This window comes from Aquarana catesbeiana, linkage group LG10, assembly GCF_042186555.1.
Source record: "Aquarana catesbeiana isolate 2022-GZ linkage group LG10, ASM4218655v1, whole genome shotgun sequence".
NCBI classification, from domain to species: Eukaryota; Metazoa; Chordata; class Amphibia; order Anura; family Ranidae; genus Aquarana; species Aquarana catesbeiana.
In genome coordinates, this window is record NC_133333.1 from 254,897,083 (window position 1) to 254,920,894 (window position 23,812).

At 43.1% G+C, this 23,812-nt stretch overlaps 1 protein-coding gene across 4 annotated transcripts in view; it reads left to right on the forward strand.

The window, feature by feature from the left end:
* Positions 1-23,812, forward strand: part of ACOT7 (acyl-CoA thioesterase 7) — a 242,841-nt gene that overhangs the window by 108,968 nt on the left and 110,061 nt on the right. For 3 of the 4 annotated variants that reach the window (XM_073603660.1, XM_073603659.1, XM_073603657.1), the window contains exons 5-6: positions 7,186-7,300; positions 17,018-17,032. In XM_073603660.1, coding sequence (XP_073459761.1) covers positions 7,186-7,300; positions 17,018-17,032 — 130 coding nt within the window. The remainder of the gene's footprint in view (positions 1-7,185; positions 7,301-17,017; positions 17,033-23,812) is intronic. The other variant, XM_073603658.1, reaches the window with a different exon arrangement.

The window sequence follows — 23,812 nt, forward strand, 5'->3', positions numbered from 1 at the left end:
TTCCATCGGAAAATCCGACCGTGTGTACGGAGCATAAGGCTCCTTTTCTTGCAGGGAAGAGGCTTTTCTACTCATCCTGTGGCTGCTTTCTAAAGAAAATGAAGTGTCTGTAGATTTGTTGCTTTGTAATTGGATTATATTTAGCAAATTTTAAACTGAAAGCTCATCCGGGCTTTACACAGGAAATGGTTGTGCTGCCAATCAGAACACGTTTATTGGAATATGAAAGTTTTTTTTAAATGGGTGACACTAAAAAAATGGTTGGCTCATTTAATAGAAATACAGAAAGCAGCGCCACACCAAAACCGGACAAGAGTCCAAGGTAATTTTAGCTGCTGGTTAAAAAAAAAATAAAATTATTATTAAAAAAAAAAGCCAACGTTTTTCAGGGAAACGCCACTCCTCCTTCATCAGGGTTCAACACAAGATGAAAGTTGGATGGAACTTTCCTCACGGAACAACAACTTGAGCAGCGGTGGAGGCTTTCAATACTCGTTCTATTCTAGAAACACATTGGCTTTTTTATGAATTTTCTTTTTTTTTTTTTTTAACCTGCAAACACATTTCAGGGCAGCACCCCTCCCTCTTCATCAGGAGACAACACAGGATAAAACTTGGATGGACTCAGAAAAAACAGTCTCTTTATTAATCTATACTAGGACCAGTATTGAACGCTTCCATTGCTGCTCAAATTGTTGCTCCATGAGAAGAGTTTCCTCCAAGTCGTATCCTGTGTTGAGCCCTGATAAAGAGGGGGTGGTGCTGCCCTGAAATGCATTTTTCTTTTTTCTTTTTTTTTTTTTTTTTTTTTTTTTATTATTATTATTTTTTTTTTCTTACCAACTAAAGTTATCTTGGACTCTCTCATCTGGTTTTAGTCTGGTGCTCTTTTCTGTATTCCTATGGCTTGAGCGTTTTTGTTGGGTGCCTAGTGAGGAAAGCCTTGCTGTATGGGGGCCGCCTCATCAGAGCTGTTGAGCTTGAAGTTTTCCCTTCATCTTTCTAAACATGCAAATCTAAAGCTCCGTTTTACCCCCCCCCCACCAGAATCCTCAGCCCCCCTTTCACATTAAAGTCTTCAGTCCCCCCCCCCCCCCTTCTCTTAAGAGTCCTCAGTCCCCCCCCTTCTCATAAGAGGCTTCAGTTTACCTTCCCCTTTTCACATTAGTCCCCCCCCTTCTCATAAGAATCTTCAGTTCTCCCCCTCCTTTCACATAAGGGTACTCAGTCTTCAGTCCCCCCACTTTCAAACTAGAATCATTGGTCCTTCAGTCCTTGGATCCCCCGTCTTCTTTTCACATCAAAGCCCTCAGTTTACCCCCACCCCCTTTCACATAGGTCTTCAGCCCCCCCCCCCCCCCCACCCTTTCTCATAAAAGGCTTCAGTATCCCCTCCCCCCTTTCATATAAGGGTCCTCAGTCCCCCCCCCCTTTTTCATAAGTCTTCAGCCCCCCTTCTCATAAGAGTCTTCAGCCCCCCCTTCTCATAAGTCTTCAGCCCCCCTTTCTCATAAGTCTTCAGCCCCCCCCCCTCCCATAAGAGGCTTCACCCCCCCCTTCTCATAAGAGTCTTCCATTTCCCCTCCCCCCTTTCACATATGAGTCCTCAGTCCCGCCACCCTTTTTCATAAGTCTTCAGCCCCCCCTTCTCATAACTCTTCAGTCTCCCCCCCTCTTTCTCATAAGTCTTCACCCACCCTCTTCCCATAAGAGTCTTCAGTCCCCCCCCCCCCCTTTCACATAATAGTCTTCTCCCCCCCTCCCTTTCTCATAGGAGTCCTCACCCCCCCCCCCTTCTTTCTCATAAGAGTCTTCAGTTTCTCCCCTCCCCCCTTTCACATAATTTATTGGAATATGAAAGTTTTTAAATGGGTGACACTAAAAATGATTGGTTAATTTCATAGAAATACAGAAAGGACTAGTTAAGGGTCCAAGATCATTTTAATTACTGGTTAAAAAATAAATACGTATAAAAGCAGCCAACACGTTTTGAGTCAACACTCCTCCCCCTTCGACAGGGCTCAACCCAGGATAAAACTTGGACTTCACAGATCTATAATAGAACTAGAACTGAACGCTTCCATTGCTGCTCAAGTTGTTGCTCCATGAAAAGAGTTCCATCCAAGTCGAGTCCTGATGAAGAGGGATTGATGTTGCCACGAAACACTTTGGAGTTTTTATATGAATTTTTTTTTTTCTTACCAACAACTGAAGTTATCTTGGACTCTTTCATCTAGTTTTGGTCGGGCGCTCATTTCTGTATTGGCTTGAACGTTTTGTTGGGTGGCCAGTGAGGGGAGCCTTGCTGTGTGAGGGGGGGCCGACTCACCAAAGCGGTTGGCTTGTCTGAAGTTTTCCTTCATCTTCCTAAACATGCAAATCTAAAGCTCCGTTCACACCTATGCAGTTGCGTACTCGTTTCTGCGCTTCACGTTTTGGGCAGCCAATTCCTTTCAATGGGCTGCCCTACGTGCGAAAATCACATAAAAGGTGTAGCTACTTTGTTACCATTTGTTATGGTGCACGTCAGCAAAATGCGTTGGAGTACCATTAAGAACTATTAATAATAGCACCGCTGCCCGCTTGCAAGATGCACGCCTTCCTGAAACGCACAGATGTTAACCTTAAGGGCTCTTTTGCGTTTGCCACTGTCCTTTTCTGTCCTTCTAAAGGGCGCTAAGGAGGAGATACGTCACCTCCTCACCACCTGATTTAACCTGTAAATGCTCCATTGTGCCCCCCCATCGTGTGACTTCCATGGGTCACGTTTGTCGGGGGGTGATGCCCACTTTTGAGTGGGTTAATGGGGGGGGGGGGTAAAACCACAGCTTTGAGATAATGTGGAGTACAATAAAAATTATGGGACGCGATTCCTATGTCTCCCTTTTATCCAGGTTCAGACCTCTTTTAGCTTCTTTCCTTTCTTTTCTCTTTTCTTTCCTATCTAATTTCTTGTGTGTTTGACTCCCCCCTACGTTTGATGTTGAGTTTACATACTCTGTATATTGATTGGTTGGGTGGTCTCCAATGGGTAGGTACCTATCTTGTCCAGGTATTGGCTGGAAGGCAGTCGATCCCCGAATGGGGAGAGGCTACTCCTCTCAACCCATTTGATATGCTTGTTTGTAGGGATGAGCCTGCGGTTCGAGACGAACATCGGGTGTTCGTTTGTTCTAAAACAAACCGAACATATGGGGGGGCGTTCGCGAGAAAATTTGAGTGCCGCGGAACGCCCCATAATGCACTGCAAGATTGCAGTGCATTGCTGTACGATGATTGGCCAAAGCATGCACCTGACCTGCATGCTTTGGCCAATCCCAGCGCCCTCTGCTAAGAGAGCCATAATTGGCCAAAGGCAGGGTGCCTTTGGCCAATCATGGCTCAGGGGGACTAAGTCCACACCCCACACTCCACGCGGCCCTGTGTAGTGTTGTTGGTGTGGACAGAGAGCTTGAGTTAGTTTAAGGAGGCAGATTATTCAGGTAGTGGCAGTTTATTTGAGATATGTATATATATATACACACACTCTGCATTCAGTGTAGCATATATCTACAGTGCATTCTGTGGTGTACTGTTTCTAATACACTTCAGGCAGTGTACACAGTAGGGTTGTCCCAATACCACTTTTTTAAGACCAAGTACAAGTACCAATACTTTTTTCCAAGTACTCGCCGATACCGATTACCGATATGTTTTTAATGTCATGTGACAGTGGCACCTGTGTCAGTAGTTTTTTTTGTTTTTACAATTTTATTTTTTACAATACTTTTTTTTTTATTATTTTTTATTTATTTTGTTATGTTTTTTTTTTTTTTTTTTTTTTTTTTACAATGTGTTCTTTTTATAAAGGGGGGGGGAGTGGACAGTGCCAGTGTGGTGTTTTTTTTTTTTTTTTTTTTCTTATTTATTGCAATTCTTCTTTTTTTTTTTTTTTTTTTTTTTTTTTTTGACCCCTGACATCTCCCCTTTTGAGACAGGGAAAGGGACTGAGAACACGTGTTTCCCAGTCCCCTTCTCAGCAGCCTCAGCTGCACTGAAAATGAATGGAGAGAAGACCGAGGCTCTTCTCCATTCATGAACTGAAGCATCGTAAACACAGGTTACGATGTTTGTTATGTGAATGGACAGAGTCGGTTATCACTGACTGTTCATTCGGAAAAGGAAGGAGCCAGATATACTGGCTCCTATCTTTGCTCTCCATCCTGAAAGATCGAGGGGGCAGAGGAGGAGAATGGAGGGGGACAACAACACGGAGGGGGACAACAGCACAGAAGGGGACACGGAGGAGAAGAGAGGAGGACAGAACGGAGGGGGACACGGAGGAGAAGGGAGGGGAACAGAACGGAGGGGGACACGGAGGAGAAGGGAGGGGAACAGAACGGAGGGGGACACGGAGGAGAAGGGAGGGGAACAGAACGGAGGGGGACACGGAGAACGGAGGAGGAGAGCAGAATGTAGGGGGACAGAACAGAGGGGGACACGGAGGGGGACAGCAGAACGGAGGGGGGCACGGAGGAGAAGGGAGGGGGACAGCAGCACGGAGGGGGACATTGAGGGGGATTGGAGGAGGATACAGGGACAGTCAGCGATGATCGATGCAACTTTGGGGGCAGTTACAAGCACTGATCACCGCTGTGTAGATTTCACTATAGCAGCTGAAAGGGGGGAGCGGAGAAACGGCTGTCAGGCTTTATTGAAATCTATACAGGGTGATTGGTGCTTGTAACTCCCCCTCCGCACTGATCACCCTGACTGTCCAGGTATCGGGTGAAGCATCGGAGCATTTGCCCGAGTACAAGTACTCGGGCAAATGCTCGGTATCGGTACCGATGCCGATACTAGTATCGGGACAACCCTAGTACACAGTATCTAATAGAGTGTGTACAGTTTCTATTACACTTCAGGTGGTGTACACAGTACAGGGGGTCCCCTAGTTACAAACATCCTACTTACAAACGACTCCTACTTACAAACGGAAGGAGACAACAGGAAGTGAGAGGAAATCTACCCCTAGGAAGGGAAATTCACTCCTGTAAGAGCTATTATGGGGAAAAGGTACCTCCACTGATGCTTTATCACCAATCCTTGTTTCCACAACAACCCAAAATTTTCAAAATCCAACTGTCATTGGGACAGAAAGTGAGGTGAAATCTTCTGAACAGGGGCACAGACAGCAAAACAAATGTTACAGTGGTGTCAACCCTTCCCTATGCTATCCAAAAAGCTTAAAAATAGTTTTTTTTGGCTGGAGCTACACTTAAAAAATGTACCTGTTCCGACTTACAAACAGATTCAACTTAAGAACAAACCTACAGTCCCTAACTTGTTTGTAACCCGGGGACCCCCTGTATCTAATAGAGTGTGTACAGTTTCTATTACACTTCAGGTGGTGTACACAGTATCTAATAGAGTGTGTACAGTTTCTATTACACTTCAGGTGGTGTACACAGTATCTAATAGAGTGTGTACAGTTTCTATTACACTTCTGGTGGTGTACACAATGCAGTGCAGGTGGTGTACACTTTCTAATACACTTCAGGCAGTGTACACAGTATCTAATACAGTGTAGTGCGGTGTTGGAAAACAAAATATACATCATGTCCGGAAGGCCACCAAGGAGAGGCAGACGCTCACAGGCCACTAAAAGAGGGCAAGCAGGCTCTGTGTCTACAGTCAACAGTGCTGGTCGTGGACACGGTGCATCCTCTGCAGGTGGCCGTGAGGCACGCTTGTGTTTTTTTTTTTTTTTTTTTTCTGCTGCTGGCCGTTGTTATTGAGCCACAACACACAGAAGAGTTGGTGGAGTTGATAACAAAGCCGTCCTCATCGTCCTCATCCTCTGTCACCCAGGCTCAGAGTAGTTTTCCTTCCAACGCAGCTGCCAAAGCGGCCTATTCTACCAACTCCTTGTCCACAGTCACTCCTTCCGTAGCCCCACCATCATGCACAGAGGAGTCCCCAGATCTATTCGACCACAGTGTCGGGTACATGATGCAGGAGGATGCGCAGTGATTTGAAGGCTCCGATGTTGGTTCCCAGGTTGAGGAAGGGAGCAACGTGAGCCTAGAGTGAGGGGGTGCCCAAGAAGGACAAGAAACTGGCAGTCATGTTTCACAGACCAATTTGATGCAGTGTGCGGCGTATGGTCTGAGCACTGACAGGCTGACCCCCCCCCACCCATTCAACCTCTGCAGCAATGCTGGCAGCACTCATACGTCTATTTCCCAAAGACAACCTCTGGATATGACGCTGAGCACGTGACCTCAACTTCTTTGGTGGACCATGGCGAGGCCTGTTCTGAGTGGAACCTGTCCTGTTATACCGCTGTATGGTCTTGGCCACCGTGCTGCAGCTCAGTTTCAGAGTCTTGGCAAACTTCTTATAGCCTAGGCCATCTTTATGTAGAGCAACAATTCTTTTTTTCAGATCCTCAGAGAGTTCTTTGCCATGAGGTGCCATGTTGAACTTCCAGTGACCAGTATGAGAGAGTGAGAGCGATAACACCAAATTTTAACACACCTGCTCCCCATTCACACCTGAGACCTTGTAACACTAACGAGTCACATGACACCGGGGAGGGGAAAATGGCTAATTGGGCCCAATTTGGACATTTTCACTTAGGGGTGTACTGACTTTTGTTGCCAGCGGTTTAGACATTAATGGCTGTGTGTTGAGTTATTTGGAGGGGACAGCAAATTTACACTGTTATACAAGCTGTACACTCACTACTTTACATTGTAGCAAAGTGTCATTTCTTCAGTGTTGTCACATGAAAAGATAGAAGAAAAGATTTACAAAAATGTGAGGGGTGTACTTACTTTTGTCAGATACTGTATCAGCAAGTACATATCATAATATCACCACATACATATCACCAATAGTTTTTAATCATGTTTATAAATAAATTATGGATTTTTAATATACTTCGGGTTTGTAAAGCCCCTAAAAAGTCCCAAATACCTCTTTGAATCCAATTTACAATATACGGGATGTGGTGCAATAAGTGATTGGCGACTCGCCCACCTCCCCTTTTTTCTGATGTTGGGGGGGGGGGTTTGTTTTTGTGAAAGATTCCAATAAATACTTTGAAAGGGAAAAAAAAAGTTATCGGACATGTTGATCTGTAAGGGCTGCAGTATACCAGTGTAGGATTTTGCTCAGAATAAAAATCTGTTGTATTTTCAGTACGAGAATGAAGGAAAAGAGGAGGAGGGGAAGAAGAGGTACGAAAATCAGAAACTGGAGCGTCTGGAAACCAAACTGAGAAATGGTGACAACATCATTACCGTCATTAACCCAGGTGAGGGGATGCAGGAGTGTTTTTATCTGTTTTTTTTATTTTTTTTATTCAATAAATGGATGCATTCAATCAATAAAATCCATTAATAAACTAAACCTATAAATTAACTAATAACATTTATTAACGTAATAAATGAAATCCATAAAATGTAATAAATTTTAATAAAAATAGATTATCCACAAAAAAATGTATATATTAAATTAAGTTAAATCCATAGAATGTTATTAATAAATAAAATCCAATGTATTGATATTAATTTGATTAATTTAATAAACCTAAATTAATCAATAAAATGTATTAAAGCAATTAAATTAAATCCATAAAATGCTATTAATAAAATTAATTAATTGTTATTAATAAAATAAAATGTATTTGAAAAATTAACTCAATAATATTGATATTTGATTTAATTTAATACGTTCAAAGAAAATAATACAATTTATTAAAGTAATTCAATTAAAGCCATAAAATGTTGTTAATAAATTGAAATTCAATTCCAAAAAAATCAACAGCTGGTGCGTTTGGTGCTTTTTTTTATGTGTTTCTGCAGCATTTGTTATGCATTTTCCATTCATTTCAATGGTGCATTTATTTTTTTTTGGGGGCGCCAAAAATGCAGTTTGCAAGACTTTGAAAAAACGTAACGAACCTGCAACTGACCAGAGTTCTATAGGATTTAATGGTGATGCGTTTTTTTTTTGTTTTTTTTTTTTAAACGCATAAACGGAACAAAAAACTAAAAAAAGTAGCCTAAAGTGAATCTTAATGCTAACATAAAATATAAAAGATGAGATGAGCGTTGAGTAAATAGATACCCAACATGTCAAGTCTTAAAATTTGTGCCTGCCCGTGAAATTATAAAAAAAAAATTACGGTACCCAAAATTGTTCATAGGTGACGCTTTAAAAGCTTTTACAGGTTATCAGTTTAGATTCTTCAGTGTTTAGATACTTGTGCTCGCCCTACGCGGCACGTCTCAATTGGGGTATGTATGGGGAGGATAGGGATGCTTTAACACACTTGTTTTTAATCACTTTTTTTTTTTTTTTTTTATTAAATTTTATATATTTTTTTAAACTTTTTTTTATTTACTTTAAAGAGGAAGTAAAGTCTGCTTTTTTTTTTTTTTTATTTTCTTACCTGCATAGTAAATGCAAAATTATGCTAGTATGTATCACATACTAGCACATTATGTGACACTTGCAAACAAAGCCCTTGTTGTCCCCGCTGGAGGCCTCATCCATCTTCGCCCGTCTTCCCTTCCGGGTCTGCGGACTCCGGCTGTGTGACTGGCCAGAGCCGCGTGACGTCACTCCTGCGCATGCGCATGGGAACTGCCGGTCATGGCACAGGGCTCTGAAGAAACTGCACCGGCGGCCGTTCCTTCAGAGTGCGTGCGCCGACAACGTCATCGGTGCAGTATACACTAAATATCTCCTAAATGGTGCAAATATTTACAGTACCTACAGTGAGGGAAAAAGTATTTGATCAGCTGCTGATTTTGTACGTTTGCCCGCTGACAAAGAATTGATCAGGCTATAATTTTATTGGTCTGTTTATTATAACAGTGAGAGACGGAATAACAACAAAAATATCCAGAAAAACGCATTTCAAAAAAATTATAAATTGATTTGCATTTTAATGAGTAAAATAAGTATTTGATTCCTTCACAAAACATGACTTAGTAGTTGGTGGAGAAACCCTTGTTGGTAATCACAGAGGTCAGACGTTTCTTGGAGTTGGCCTCCAGGTTTGCACACATCTCAGGAGGGATTTTGTCCTCTTTGCAGATCCTCTCCAAGTCATTAAAGGGGTTGTAAAGGTATTTTTTTTTTTTTTTTTTAAATAACAAACATGTTATACTTACCTTCACTGTGCAGCTCGTTCTGCACAGAGTGGCCCCGAACCTGCTCTTCTGGGGTCCCTCGGCGGCTGTTTCAGCTCCTCCCCGCAAGCATTTACCACCTTAATGCGAGCTCCCTCGCACGGTGGTGAATGCTTGCGGGCGCGTTCGCGTGATACAGCCGGCGGCTATAGCCGCTCGCTGTATCACTCGGCCCCGCCCCCGGCGCGCCGCATCATCGGATGTGATTGACAGCAGCGCGAGCCAATGGCTGCGCTGCTTTCAATCCATCCACTGCAGCCAATCAGCGACCAGGCTGAGCTGCAATGAAGATGACGAGGACGAGCAGCGAAGATTCGAGGCGTCAGGTAAGTAAAACGGGGGGGCTGGGGGTGGCGGTACTGTCAAAAGTTTTTTCACCTTAATGCATAGAATGCATTAAGGTGAAAACATTTTTACCTTTACAACCCCTTTTAAGGTTTCCAGGCTGATTGGTAACTCAAACCTTCAGCCCCCTCCACTTATTTTCTATGGGGTTAACTTCTGGAGACTGGCTAGGCCACTCCAGGACCTTAATGTGCTTCTTCTTGAGCCACTCCTTTGTTGCCTTGGCCGTGTATTTTGGGTCATTGTCATGCTGGAATTCCCATCCACGACCTATTTTCAATGCCCTGGCTGAGGGAAGGAGGTTCTCACCCAAGATTTGATGGTACATGGGGCCCCATCCATCGTTCCCTTTGATGCGGTGAAGTTGTCCTGTCCCCTTAGCAGAAAAACAGCCCCAAAGCATCATGTTTCCACCTCCATGTATGACGGTGGGGGATGGTGTTCTTGGGCTCATAGGCCACATTTCTCCTCCTCCAAACACGGCGAGTTGAGTTGATGCCAAAGAGCTCAATTTTGTTCTCATCTGACCACAACACTTTCCCCCAGTTCTCCTCGGAATCATTCAGATGTTCATTAGCGAACTTCAGACGGACCTGTACATGTGATTTCCTGAGGGGGACCTTGCGGGGCTCTGCAGGATTTCAGTCCTTCACGGTGTAGTGTGTTACCGATTGACTTCTTGGTGACTATGGTCCCAGCTGAGATCATTGACAAGATTCTCCTGTGTAGTTCTGGGCTGATTCCTCACCGTTCTCATGATCATTGAAACTCCACGAGGTGAGATCTTGTATGGAGCCCCAGACTGAGGGAGATCGACCGTTATTTTGTGTTTCTTCCATTTGTGAATAATCCCACCAACTGTTGTCACCCGCTCACCAAGCTGCTTGGCGATGGTCTTGTAGCCCATTCCAGTCTTGTGTAGGTCTACAATCTTGTCCCCGACATCCTTGGACAGCTCTTTGGTCTTGGCCATGGTGGAGAGGTTGGAATCTGATTGCTTCTGTGGACAGGTGTCTTTTTTTTTTTTTTTTTTTTATTAAAGTAACAAGCTGGGATTAGGAGCACTCCCCTTGAGAGAGAGTGCTCCTAATCTCAGCTCGTTACCTGTATAGAAGACACCTGGGAGCCAGAAATCTTGCTGATTGATAGGAGATCAAATACTTATTTCACTCATTAAAATGCAAATCCATTTATAATTTTTTTGAAATGCGTTTTTTTGGATATTTTTGTTGTTATTCTGTCTCTCACTGTTAAAATAAACCGACCATTAAAATTATAGACTGATCGTTTCTTTGCCAGTTGTGAAGGGAGCCTTAGCCACTTCCGGACCGCCCACCACACATTCACTGCGGCAGGGCAGCCCATCTGCGTGAAACCACGTATCTGTACGTCGTTTCGTGCGTGAGATACTGTGGGTGAGCGTGCGCGCCCGCTGCATGCCAGGGGAGCACGCGTGTGAGGGTCGATGTCCGCCAGCCACCCACGATCGCTCCATAGAGGGGCAGAACAGGGATCTGCCTATGTAAACGAGGCGGATCCCCATTTTGACAGGAGAAAACACTGAGATCGGCTGTTCCTAGTGATCAGGAACAGCGATCTCTGTATTGTCCCAGTGAGCCCATCCCCCACACAGTTAGACCACACACTGAGGAAACACAGATAACCCCTTTGATCGCCTCCTAGTGTTAACCCCTCACTGCCAGTGACATTTATACATTGATCAGTGCATATTTTTTTAGCACTGATCACTGTATTAGTGTCACTGGTACCCAAAAAGTGTCAGTGTCAGATTTGACCGCCGCAATGTCGCAGTCCCGCTAAAAATTGCAGATTGCCGCCATTTCCAGCAAAAAGAATTAAAAAAAAAAAAAAAAAAATTAAAAGTCCCTAAATCTATCCCCTGTTTTGTAGACGCAATAACTTTTGCGCAAACCAACCAATATGCGCTTACTGGGATTTTTTTTACAAAGAATATGTAGAAGAATACATATTATCAGCCTAAATTGATGAATAATTTTTTTTTTTTTTTTTATATTTTTGTTTTGGATATTTATTATAGCAGAAAGTAAAAATAATTTTTTTTTTTTTTTTCCAAAATTGTCTGTCTTTTTTTGTTTATAGCGCAAAAAAATAAACCGCAGAGGTGATCAAATACCACCAAAAGAAAGCTCTATTTATGGAGGGGAAAAAAGGACATCAATTTTGTTTGGGTACAGCACCGCGCAATTGTCAGTTAAATTGCAAAAAACGGCCTGGGCATTAAGGGGGGTAAATCCTTCCGGGGCTGAAGTGGTTAAAGAAGAGGCCCTAGACCTAGAGAATAAAGCAAGGTTGTGCTTGATTAGCTGCATCCTTGGCTACAGTAGCCAGGGAATAACAGCTGTGAACCCGGAAGTGACGTAATAACCATCACTTCCCGGGTCATTCGTTGAAGGAGGATCAGGGGATGAATGTTCCTTGATCACCTCCTGCTCCCACTGTAGGAGCCATTTACCGAGGCACAGCTGGCAAGGAGCACACCTTCAAAGCCCCTTAGTAGTGAATCGGGTGGCTGTAGAGATGCCTGAATCTTTTTTTTTTTTTTTTTTTTTTACATGAAAGCTCAGCGCTGGCTCTTCAGATCCACACCAAACTGTCTTTTTACTGTTGTAGCACCCTCCTAGTTGGGATGCTAGGTTAATTTTAGTTTTGGCTCCTCCGTTAATCTAAGGAATGAGAGATTCTTTAGTTTGGTCTGTTCAGGGTTTCACAGGTTGGGAGTTTGATTGCTTCCCCCTGCCTCTAAAAGAATTGAAATAACCAGCCTGAATATTTGTAAAGGCCTAACCAATCCCTGGGGGAGGTGTGCCCAGATGGTGGCTGAGCAACTAAGAAATTGTCTGAAGCCCCCTGAGAGATGGTCCTTCCCCAGGAAGGAGAGTTCCCAGCCCCGGGGGGGGGGGGGGGGGGGGGGGCTGTTGCCCCTGAGGCAGCTTAGGGATTGGGTTGCTGTTCTTCAACTTCTTCTGTCTTCCTGTAGAACAGACATTGTAGACAATAACTGGTTAAGAAGCAAATTCAGTAGACCAATTTTAATGTTGTCAGGTTTTGTGTTATCTTTTTTTTTTTCCTGACACTCTGTGGATGAGTTTCCGGCGCCTCCATAATGTTGTTGAATCCAAGTGTAGCGCCACGTGCGGTCTTGTTATCGGAGATGTTCACGTTCAAGGAACTGGGAGAAGATGTGAAGCCAAAAGAAAAAAAAAAAAAACATTTTGAGGCGGAAGAACGACTTTATGTTGATAACACTTCTGAATGAAAGTTCTGATTTTTCCGCAGATACTTTTCCCCAGTCTGTGATTTTGTGTTTGCTTTAAACGTCGAGCGCCAGGCCGGGGTGTTTGGGCAGTGGCGCAGCGGTTGCCTAGCAACATTTCACAAGGGGTAAATGATTTCCTTTGGTTTGTACACAGACAGATAATGTTGTGTCGAGACATCTTTGTTCTTTTTCGTTTGTTGATCTCAGAGTGGAAAATGTAACTGAGTTATTTTATTTTTTTTATGTATTTTTTTTTCTTCTTTTTTTTTTTTTCTTTCTTTGCTTTATTTTCTGCTCTCCAAAAAAATGAATATATCATTTTACAATGAGCTGAACTCTGGACACATAAAGTTTAATCTAACCACTTGCTGTCTACAGGCCATTTATAAACAGCCTAAAACTCAAGTGGCTAAAGCATAACTGAAGGCAAATTTCTTTTTTTTTTTTTTTTTTTCCCCCCTCCTTTTTTTTTCCTCGACCATTCCCCCCCCACCCTTTTTTTTTTTTTCTTTTTTCAGAAGACACTGGAAGAAATAGTCATGTGTCTTCTTCTGGAATCTCGGAGATCTTTGTGTATTTCTTCCAGATCTGTGCAGTAATCCAGTGTGAGACTTCCTGTAATAAAGACTGCTCACTGCTGATCTCTCTCCTTGTGCAGGGGGACTGGTCTTGTCTCCGCCCCCTCCTGCAGTCCACTGTAGTGGGTGGAGCCTGCTAGGCCCCTCCCACAGCTTTGCGCTCTTTCCTTGTGCAGGGGGACTGGTCTTGTCTCCGCCCCCTCCTGCAGTCCACTGTAGTGGGTGGAGCCTGCTATGCCCCTCCCACAGCTTTGCTCTCTTTCCTTGTGCAGGGGGACTGGTCTTGTCTCCGCCCCCCTCCTGCAGTTTATTGTAGTGGGTGGAGCCTACTTGGCCCCTCCCAAAGCTCTGCTTTCTCTCCTACTCCTCGTACAGGGGGGACTGGTCTTGTCTCCACCCCTCTTGTAATTTTCTTTAGTGGGTGGAGCCTACTGGGCCCCTCCCACAGCTTTGCTCTCTGCACAGGCCGTGTACAGCACAGTGATGATGTCACAGCTACTTTTACAAGGTAATATCTGGGTTTGTAAAGGCATTTGGTGCACGCAGAGTGGATTTATGTCCTTTCTGGCTATGAAGGAATAGGTTTAAATTAAGGATTTCGTACCAGGGGATCCAATGTTTGGAAACCATGTAGAACACCAGACCAATGAACCGAGAGACCCGATACCTTCAAAATTGGTATCTGTTCAGCAGGACAACATAAGCAGCCGATGCGTTTCAGGGGATTATTGGGCTGAATGCATGCTATTGCTGTTGTTTTTCTCCCGCGCACTCTGTTACTTTGTTTAATTTTTCATACAAGCTGCCCCCCAAGTTTACAGTTTCCACTTTAAAGCAGCAGAAGGAACGCAATTTTCCACAAATAAAACTCTGCAATGTAAAGCGAAACGCACGTGCACACAGCCCCCCCGCCTGCAGGACGCTCAGCCTTGTTTATTTTCCATAAAGACGGCGGTAAACAGAACCCGCGGGCCTCAGACCGAATGTTCCAAATAAAGCGTTTTATTACCTCGTGCCTCGGAGATCTCTCTGGTAACCATATCCTCCCGTACAGCCGGCGCCAGATTTTATTGGTTTTGCAGCTCCCGGGGGGGATTGACATGGAGAGGCAATCTGACAATATTGGTTACTTCTGTAGTCCTGTACAGCGCGGTGAGCGAGGTCAGCGGGTCCGCAGGTCTCGTGATGGGGAAAGGGACCTTAATATTCCGGAGACGTTTCCATCGTTATAATCGTTACAATGTCATAAAATCTCCTTCACACGACTCATTGGGGCTGTATATTATACATTCCGGGATGGCGACCACCCACCATAGAAATATAGTTGTGCTCATAAGTTTACATACCCTGGCAGAATTTATGATTTCTTGGCCATTTTTCAGAGAATATGAATGATAACACGAAAACTTTCCTTTCACTCATGGTTAGTGTTTGGCTGAAGCCATTTATTATCAATCATCTGTGTTTACTCTTTTTAAATCATAATGACAACAGAAACTACCCAAATGACCCTGATCAAAAGTTTACATACCCCAGTTCTTAATACCATGTATTGCCCCCTTTAACATCAATGACAGCTTGAAGTCTTTTGTGGTATTTGTGGATGAGGCTCTTTATCTTCTCAGATGGTAAAGCTGTCCATTCCTCTTGGTAAAAATCCTCCAGTTCCTGTAAATTCTTGGGCTGTCTTGTATGAATGGCACATTTGAGATCTCCCCAGAGTGGCTCAATGATATTGAGGTCAGGAGACTGAGATGGCCACTCCAGAACCTTCACTTTATTCTGCTGTAGCCAATGAGAGGTCTACCTGGCCTTGTGTTTTGGATTATTGTCATGTTGGAATGTCCCATATGTCCCATGCGCAGCTTCCTGGCTGATGAATGCAAATGTTCCTCCAGTATTTTTTGATAACATACTGCCTTCATCTTGCCATCAATTTTGACCAAATTTCTTGTGCCTTTGTAGCTCACACATCCCCAAAACATCAGCGATCCACCTCCGTGTTTCACAGTAGGGATGGTGGACCTTTCATCATAGTCCTTGTTGACTCCTCTCCAAATGTAGTGTTTATGGTTGTGGCCAAAAAGCTCAATTTTGGTCTCATCACTCCAAATGACTTTGTGCCAGAAGGTTTGAGGCTTGTCTCTGTGCTGTTTGGCGTATTGTAAGTGGGACACTTTGTGGCATTTGCGTAGTAATGGCTTTCTTCTGGCGACTTGACCATGCAGCCCATCTTTCTTCAAGTGCCTCCTTATTGTGCATCTTGAAACAGCCACACCACATGTTTTCAGAGAGTCCTGTATTTCACCTGAAGTTATTTGTGGGGTTTTCTTTGCATCCCGAACAATTTTCCTGGCAGTTGTGGCTTTCATTTTAGTTGGTCTACCTGACCGTGGTTTGGTTTCAACAGAACCCCTCATTTTGCACTTCTTGATTAGAGTTTGAACACTGCTGATTGGCATTCTCAATTCCTTGGATATCTTTTTATATCCCTTTCCTGTTTTATACAGTTCAACTACCTTTTCCCGCAGATCCTTTGACAATTCTTTTGCTCTTCCCATGGCTCAGAATCCAGAAACGTCAGTGCAGCACTGGATGAGAGATGCAAGGGTCTGTCAGGAGTCCAGAAACTCATTGACCTTTTATACACACACTAATTACGAGCCAACAGATCACAGGTGAGAATGGTTACCTTTAATAGCCATTCAAACCTCTTTGTGTCAACTTGTGTGCATGTTATCAGGCCAAAATCACCGGGGGAAAGGAAACTTTTGATCAGGGTCATTTGGGTAGTTTTTGTTGTGATAATGATTTAAAAAGTGTGAACACAGTTGATTGATAATAAATGGCTTCAGCCAAACACTAACCATGAGTGAGAGAAATATTTTTGTGTTATCGGTCATATTCTCTGAAAAATGGCCAAGAAATTGTAAATTCTGCCAGGGTATGTAAACTTATAAGCACAACTGTAGCTGTATGCCGGTTTATGTGTTAAACTCTTTTTTAATTTTTTTTATTAAACAAGCCAAAACGAAAACAATTAAAATCAACAGTAGTATTCCTGTAATATACATAAGAATGCATTTTACATACCCCACAATCTACATAGATTTACCTATTCAAAACATACCCAACCTTTTCCAGTCTACCTCCTCCCTACCTTCGAAAGACCACCCACCTTCTCCATCCAGCAGTCCCCTCGTGAAAAAAAAAGGGGGGGAGTATAAGCGATACATATCTCTAAAAAAGAGAGTACCTGGAGGGGCCGTAAATGGCTGCCTCCCAGATTCTACCCCACAAACCCCATTTTGACCCCCATCACCTCCAACTCATGGCTTCCCTAAAAAATGAAATCCCCATAAATTATCAGTGAACAGCAAAAAAAAAAAAAAAAATGTAAATTTTTTTTTTTTAAGCTTTTTTCCTGTTTTTGAAATGATTTATTGTGATTAAGGGGTATTCTCGGGGGCCGCTGTCTGTAGCTACCACCCCATTTCCACCCTAATTAACCACGTTTAACCATCAATTAAAAAAAAAAAAAACTGATTGATTATGAATTGATGATTTTAATTATAATACAGTATATCCTTTTTTTTTTATTGTTGCTTCAGACAGACAAAATAAAGGTGAGTGATCTGTATCGGTATCGTCTGATCTGTGCATGTGTGCTTGTATTGTCGAGTTCAAAGATTTCAAGTTCAACAGTAAAAGCAGAAATTGCATGATTTTGTTATAAAAAATAATTAGTAATAATGAAACATTAAAAGAGGTATTAGACCCCCAAAGCAACAATGTCATACAGTGCCTTGAAAAACTATTTTTTTTAGGTTTTCTTCTAAGATTGTCCTGTATTTGTCTCCATCCATCTTCCCATCAACTCTGACCAGCTTCCCTGTCCCTGCTGAAGAAAAACATCCCCACCACATGATGCTGTCACCACCATGTTTCACAGTAGGGATGGTGTGTTCAGGGTGATGTGCAGTGTTAGTTTTCCCCCACACATAGTGTTTTCCTTTTAGGCCAAAAAGTTAAATTTTGGTCTCATGTGACCAGATCACCTTCTTCCACATGTTTGCTGTGTCCTCCACATGGCTTCTCACAAACTACAAACAGGACTTCTTATGACTTTCTTTCACCAATGTCTTTCTTCTTGTCACTCTTCCATAAAGGGCAGATTTGTGGAGAACACGACTAATAGTTGTCCTGTGGACAGATTCTCCCACCTGAGCTGTGGATCTCTGCAGCTCCTCCAGAGTTACCATGGACCTTTTGGCTCTTCTCTGATGAATGCTCTCCTTGCCCGGCCGGTCAGTTTAGGTGGACGGCCATGTCTTGGTAGGTTTGCGGTTGTGCCATACTCTTTCCATTTTTGAAGCTCCGTGAGATGTTCAAAGCTTGGGAGATTTTTTTTATAACCTAACCCTGCCTTATACGTCTCCACAACTTTATCCTTGACCTGTCTGGTGTGTTCCTTGGCCTTCATGATGCTGTTTGCTCACTAAGGCTCTCTAACAAACCTTTTTTATATATATATGTGTATGTATATGTGTGTGTGTGTGTGTGTGTGTGTGTGTATATATATATATTTTTTTTTTTTTCTTTTTCCTCATTGTTGTACACACAGCCCCCCATATTGACAGAAAAACACAGAATTGTTGACATTTTTGCAGATTTATTAAAAAAGAAAAAAAAACTGAAATATCACATGGTCCTAAGTATTCAGACCCTTTGCTCAGTATTTAGTAGAAGCTCCTTTTGATGAGTCTTTTTGGGAAAGATACAACAAGTTTTTCACACCTGGATTTGGGGATCCTCTGCCATTCCTCCTTGCAGATCCTCTCCAGTTCTGTCAGGTTGGATGGTAAACGTTGGTGGACGGCCATTTTTAGGTCTCTCCAGAGATGCTCAATTGGGTTTAAGTCAGGGCTCTGGCTGGACCAATCAAGAACAGTCACGGAGTTGTTGTGAAGCCACTCCTTCGTTATTTTAGCTGTGTGCTGAGGGTCATTGTCTTGTTGGAAGGTAAACCTTCGGCCCAGTCTGAGGTCCTGAGCACTCTGGAGAAGGTTTTCGTCCAGGATATCCCTGTACTTGGCCGCATTCATCTTTCCCTCGATTGCAACCAGTCGTCCTGTCCCTGCAGCTGAAAAACACCCCCACAGCATGATGCTGCCACCACCATGCTTCACTGTTGGGACTGTATTGGACAGGGGATGAGCAGTGCCTGGTTTTCTCCACACATACCGCTTAGAATTAAGGCCAAAAAGTTCTATCTTGGTCCCATCAGACCAGAGAATCTTATTTCTCACCATCTTGGAGTCCTTCAGGTGTTTTTTAGCAAACTCCATGCGGGCTTTCATGTGTCTTGCACTGAGGAGAGGCTTCCGTCGGGCCACTTTGCCATAAAGCCCCGACTGGTGGAGGGCTGCAGTGATGGTTGACTTTCTACAACTTTCTCCCATCTCCCGACTGCATCTCTGGAGCTCAGCCACAGTGATCTTTGGGTTCTTCTTTACCTCTCTCACCAAGGCTCTTCTCCCCCGATAGCTCAGTTTGGCCGGACGGCCAGCTCTAGGAAGGGTTCTGGTCGTCCCAAACGTCTTCCATTTAAGGATTATGGAGGCCAGTGTGCTCTTAGGAACCTTGAGTGCAGCAGAAATTTTTTTTGTAACCTTGGCCAGATCTGTGCCTTGCCACAATTCTGTCTCTGAGCTCTTCAGGCAGTTCCTTTGACCTCATGATTCTCATTTGCTCTGACATGCACTGTGAGCTGTAAGGTCTTATATAGACAGGTGTGTGGCTTTCCTAATCAAGTCCAATCAGTATAATCAAACACAGCTGGACTCAAATGATGATCTATCTTCAAATATATATAAAAAAAAAATATATATATATATATATATATATATAGATCTGGCCAGTAAAACACCTCCTGTATTAGAGCGCCCCCCACTCTGGATGAAGTACAGCAAAAATCGCCTGTGGGACTTTAAATGAGGTGATCATAATGGTCAAAACCAGTAAATGGAGTAAGTTGAGTAAGAAAACAACTCTAAATTTATTAGCGTAAAAATAAAATATATATATATATATATATATATATATATATATATTAGACATGATGGTAAACTCATTGAAACAACATAGTGCAAGTTGTAAACAGCCATACACATGGTAATATGGAGTGGAGTGCAAAAGAAAATTCATGTACATCTGTATACTCGACGCGTTTCGCAAGCTCGGCTCGCTTCTTAAGGAGTAGATGTCTGTTTTATGCAAATTTGTCTGTAAAACGTCAATGAGGTAGAACATGCAGAATTGATTGTGATCAGACAAGAAGCAGGGGGCCTACTAAGACATCCCATACTTAGATTGGGTCCGAGGGCTACTCCCCCCACACGGCAGCAGCAGCACTCTGGATGAAGAAGCACAGGGGGCACCTTTTGGACAACAGCATCGTCAGTCTTGGGGGGGGGGGGGAGTGGAGTGGTAAATGTATTAGCAGATTTAGATACACTAACAAATTGTAGCCAAGCTCCAGCTCACACTTTATAATAAGTTACAGAAACACAGTGTTGTTCCTTTTGGGATAAAGGTTTTACAGGAATAAATAAAAGCTGATCATCAGTAAGGACCCTTCTCAGTGGTAAAGGGTTCGTCCCAACCCTCAAACTGCCACTTTTGCTGGACAGCTCGGGTTAGGTAAAGGAAGTTGAAAAATAACTGATTTACTGGCAGGATGACCAGGTGAAACTCAAAGGGGAAAAAAGTCCTAAAAAAGAAAACGAATGCAGACATAACATTATGACCACTGACAGGTAAAGTGAATAAGATTGATTATCTGGTTACAATGACATCTGGAAATGGGGTGGGATATATTGGGCAGCAAGTGAACATGTTGTCCCTGAAGTTGATGTGTTGAAAGCAGAAAAAAATGTTCATGGCTGTTTGTTGTGTATGGGACTGTGTAGCCGCAGACTGGTCAGGGTTGTCTTTGCTGGCCCATGTCCACAGCCACACAAGTACCTACAATGGGCACATGAGCACCAGAACTGGACCACCGAGCTATGGAAGAAGGTGGCCGGTCTGATGGATCACATTTTCTTTTACATCACGTGGATGGTCGGGTGCGTCACTTTACCTGGGGAAGAGATGACACCAGGATGCAGTATGGGAAAAAGATAAGCCGGCGGAGGCAGTGTGATGCTTTGGGCAAGGTTCTGCTGGGAAACCTTGGCTCCTCCCATTCATGTGGATGTGACACGGACCACCTACCTAAACATTGTTGGGGACCAAGTGCACCCCTTCATGGAAACTGTATTCCCTGATGGCAGTGGCCTCTTTCAGCAGGAAAATGTGCCCCGCCACACTGTAAGAATGGTTTGAGGAACGCAACGAGTTTAAGGTTTTGACTCGGTCTCCAAATTCTCCAGATCTCAATCCAATGGAGAATCTGTGGGATGTGCTGGAAAAACAAGTCCGATCCATGGAGGCCCCGTCCTCCAAAACTTACAGGACTTAAAGGATCTGCTACTGACGGCTTGGTGATACCACGGCGTACCTTCAGAGGTCTAGTGGTGCCCATGCCTGGAGGGGTCAGGGCTGTTTTGGTGGCATTAGGTGGGTGGTCATAATGTTATGGCTGATCGATGTGTATATATACTGTATGTGTGTTTTGTCTTTCAATTTATTGATATATTAAATCATCAATAAGTATATAATATGTGTTGGTGACAGGTATCCTCCTCAATACTGCATTATCATCACGGGTGTAGAAATACGCTGAATTCCAGCGGTAAAAGCCGGAATGCGTCGGACGAATCAACCTTAAAAAAAAAAAAAAAAAATTACAAATCTCATCAGTGTTCTGCTAGAAAAAGCATTTGAATATAAATATCTATAAGACGTTCACATCCTCCACGCTTGTCATCTGCAGAGAAAAATGTCTCCAATATCTTCTCCAAAAAAAGCAGATTTAATTTCTAGAATATTAGACATTATTATTTCCTCCCAGCTCAGAATCTGATTGGTCGGAAGTTGGGAATTCAATCCTCCCATATATTACCAAGTGACTGTCGTGTCATACATGGTGCTGACTTCTCTACATCTCTTATTCTCCACTTCGTTTTTTCTGTAGAAAAGTTGGCTTTTTCTACATATTGTACATTAAATAGCTCTTGCACCTTTTTTTTGTACGTGCATCAAGTAGCTCTTGCGCCTTTTTTATAGATGTATCAGGTAGCTCTTGCACCTTTTTTGTACATGCATCAAGTAACTCTTGCACCTTCTTTTGGACATGCTTTAAGATCATGTAGCTCTTGCGCCTTTTTTCTCTACATGCATCAAGTAGCTCTTGCACCTTCTTTTGTACATGCATTAAATAGCTCTTGCACCATTTTTGTACATGCATCAAGTAGCTCTTGCATCTTCTTCTGTACATGCATCAAGTAGCTCTTGCACCTTTTTTATAGATGCATCAAGTAGCTCTTGAACCTTTTTTGTATATACATTAAATAGCTCTTGCATCCATTTTTTGTACGTGCATCAAGTAGCTCTTGCACCTTTTTTTTTCTGCATGCATCAAGTAGCTCTTGCACCTTCTTTTGTACATGCATCATATAGCTCTTGCACCTTTTTTCTACATGCATCAAGTAGCTCTTGCAGCTTCTTTTGTACATGCATTAAATAGACCTTGCACCATTTTTGTACATGCATCAAGTAGCTCTTGCACCTTTTTTGTATATGCATTAAAGTGGAGTTCCACCCACTTTTACAACTCTTCAGCATCCCTCACTAAACTGTGCACTGTAAACAAATTGGATATTTTTTTTAAAAAAATGTTCTCAGTACCTACTGTATATCTGCTGTATTCATTTTTCACTTCCTCCTCCCTGGCCGCGGCCCATCGCATCATTTCCTGTTTGCAATGCCGTCTGGGAAGGGGCGGCAACTTCCTCTGAAACTGCAGTTGCTATGGAAACCTGACCTGAAACCTATTACACTGCTTGTGCTGCACTGAGCATGTGTGAGATCTGCAAGGATGAGATCCAGGAAGAAATACAGTCTGGCTTCAGATGCCCACACTTAAGATGGCCACGGCCTGCTGTAAGTTTATAAAATAACAAACTACTGCTATAAACAAAACAGACCTTAGTTTACAGACTAACTTTACTAGAATACATTAAGCTTGTGTATTATAGAGGTATTTTTATTTAAAAAGTATAATTTCGGCTGGAACACCACTTTAAATAGCCTTTGCACCATTTTTGTACGTGCATCAAGTCGCTCTTGCACCCTCTTTTGTACATGCATCAAGTAGCTCTTGCTTCTTTTTTGTACATGCATCAAGTAGCTCTTGCACCTTCTTTTGTACATGCATCAAGTAGCTCTTGCTTCTTTTTTGTACATGCATCAAGTAGCTCTTGCACCTTCTTTTGTACATGCATCAAGTAGCTCTTGCTTCTTTTTTGTACATGCATCAAGTAGCTCTTGCTTCTTTTTTTGTACATGCATCAAGTAGCTCTTGCTTCTTTTTTGTACATGCATCAAGTAGTACTCGCGCTTTTTTTTTTTTTTGCGCTCCAAGCTTTTTTTCCTGTGCGTTTTGTTGCACGAAAAACGGTGCATCTGCTTGCTGCGTTTGGGGTGCCGCTAGCAACTAATGGCACCACAAGCGTGACGCTCTTCTTTTGCACATTTTTCTTAAATGCGTGCAATTTTGCGCACGTTCACAAAACGCTATCGTGAGACTGCAGCCGAACTCTCAGGACAGCAGGCGCGCTCAGTCTGCATTCAGAGACTGTGTCAGTCCATGTCACTTTACACAGCTCCTCTCAGCCGGGTCGCTAGCTGCGCGCAGTGGTGCGTGCACATTAATTGATTGCGGTAATACTTGTCCGTGTGTCAGGATCAGACTCGTATCTTCCACTCTGATTGTATTAGACTCCACGGCTTATCATGCAAAGAGGACAATTACAGTACAGGGAAGCGTCCGGGTTCTAGCAGGCGTCGCTCCATTCAGAAGGCGAAGGAGAGTGATTTATTCATGAAAGTATAATGACGGCGGATCGGAATTATTGGAGCAGCGGGTTTCGTTAGAAGCCGCCTAATTATGCAGATAGGAATTTATGGTTATTGTAGCGTGGCCTGCCGAGCTCTCATCTGCTCAGTCGCTATTGTGAACAGGTACAAAGACATTCGAGAGGTGCTCCAGGCCCCTTTATAATTATCGGAATACAAAGAATAGGCGGGGTGGCGTCAGGTATTTTCCTGGAAAACTAATGTGAATAACTGTTCCTGGAAGCAGAGAGGATCTCGGGGTAGCCGCCATTTTGGTATTGGAAATATCAATTGAGAAACAGATTAAACAAGTAACAACTCTGTGCCAACCAGGGTCACCATTAGAA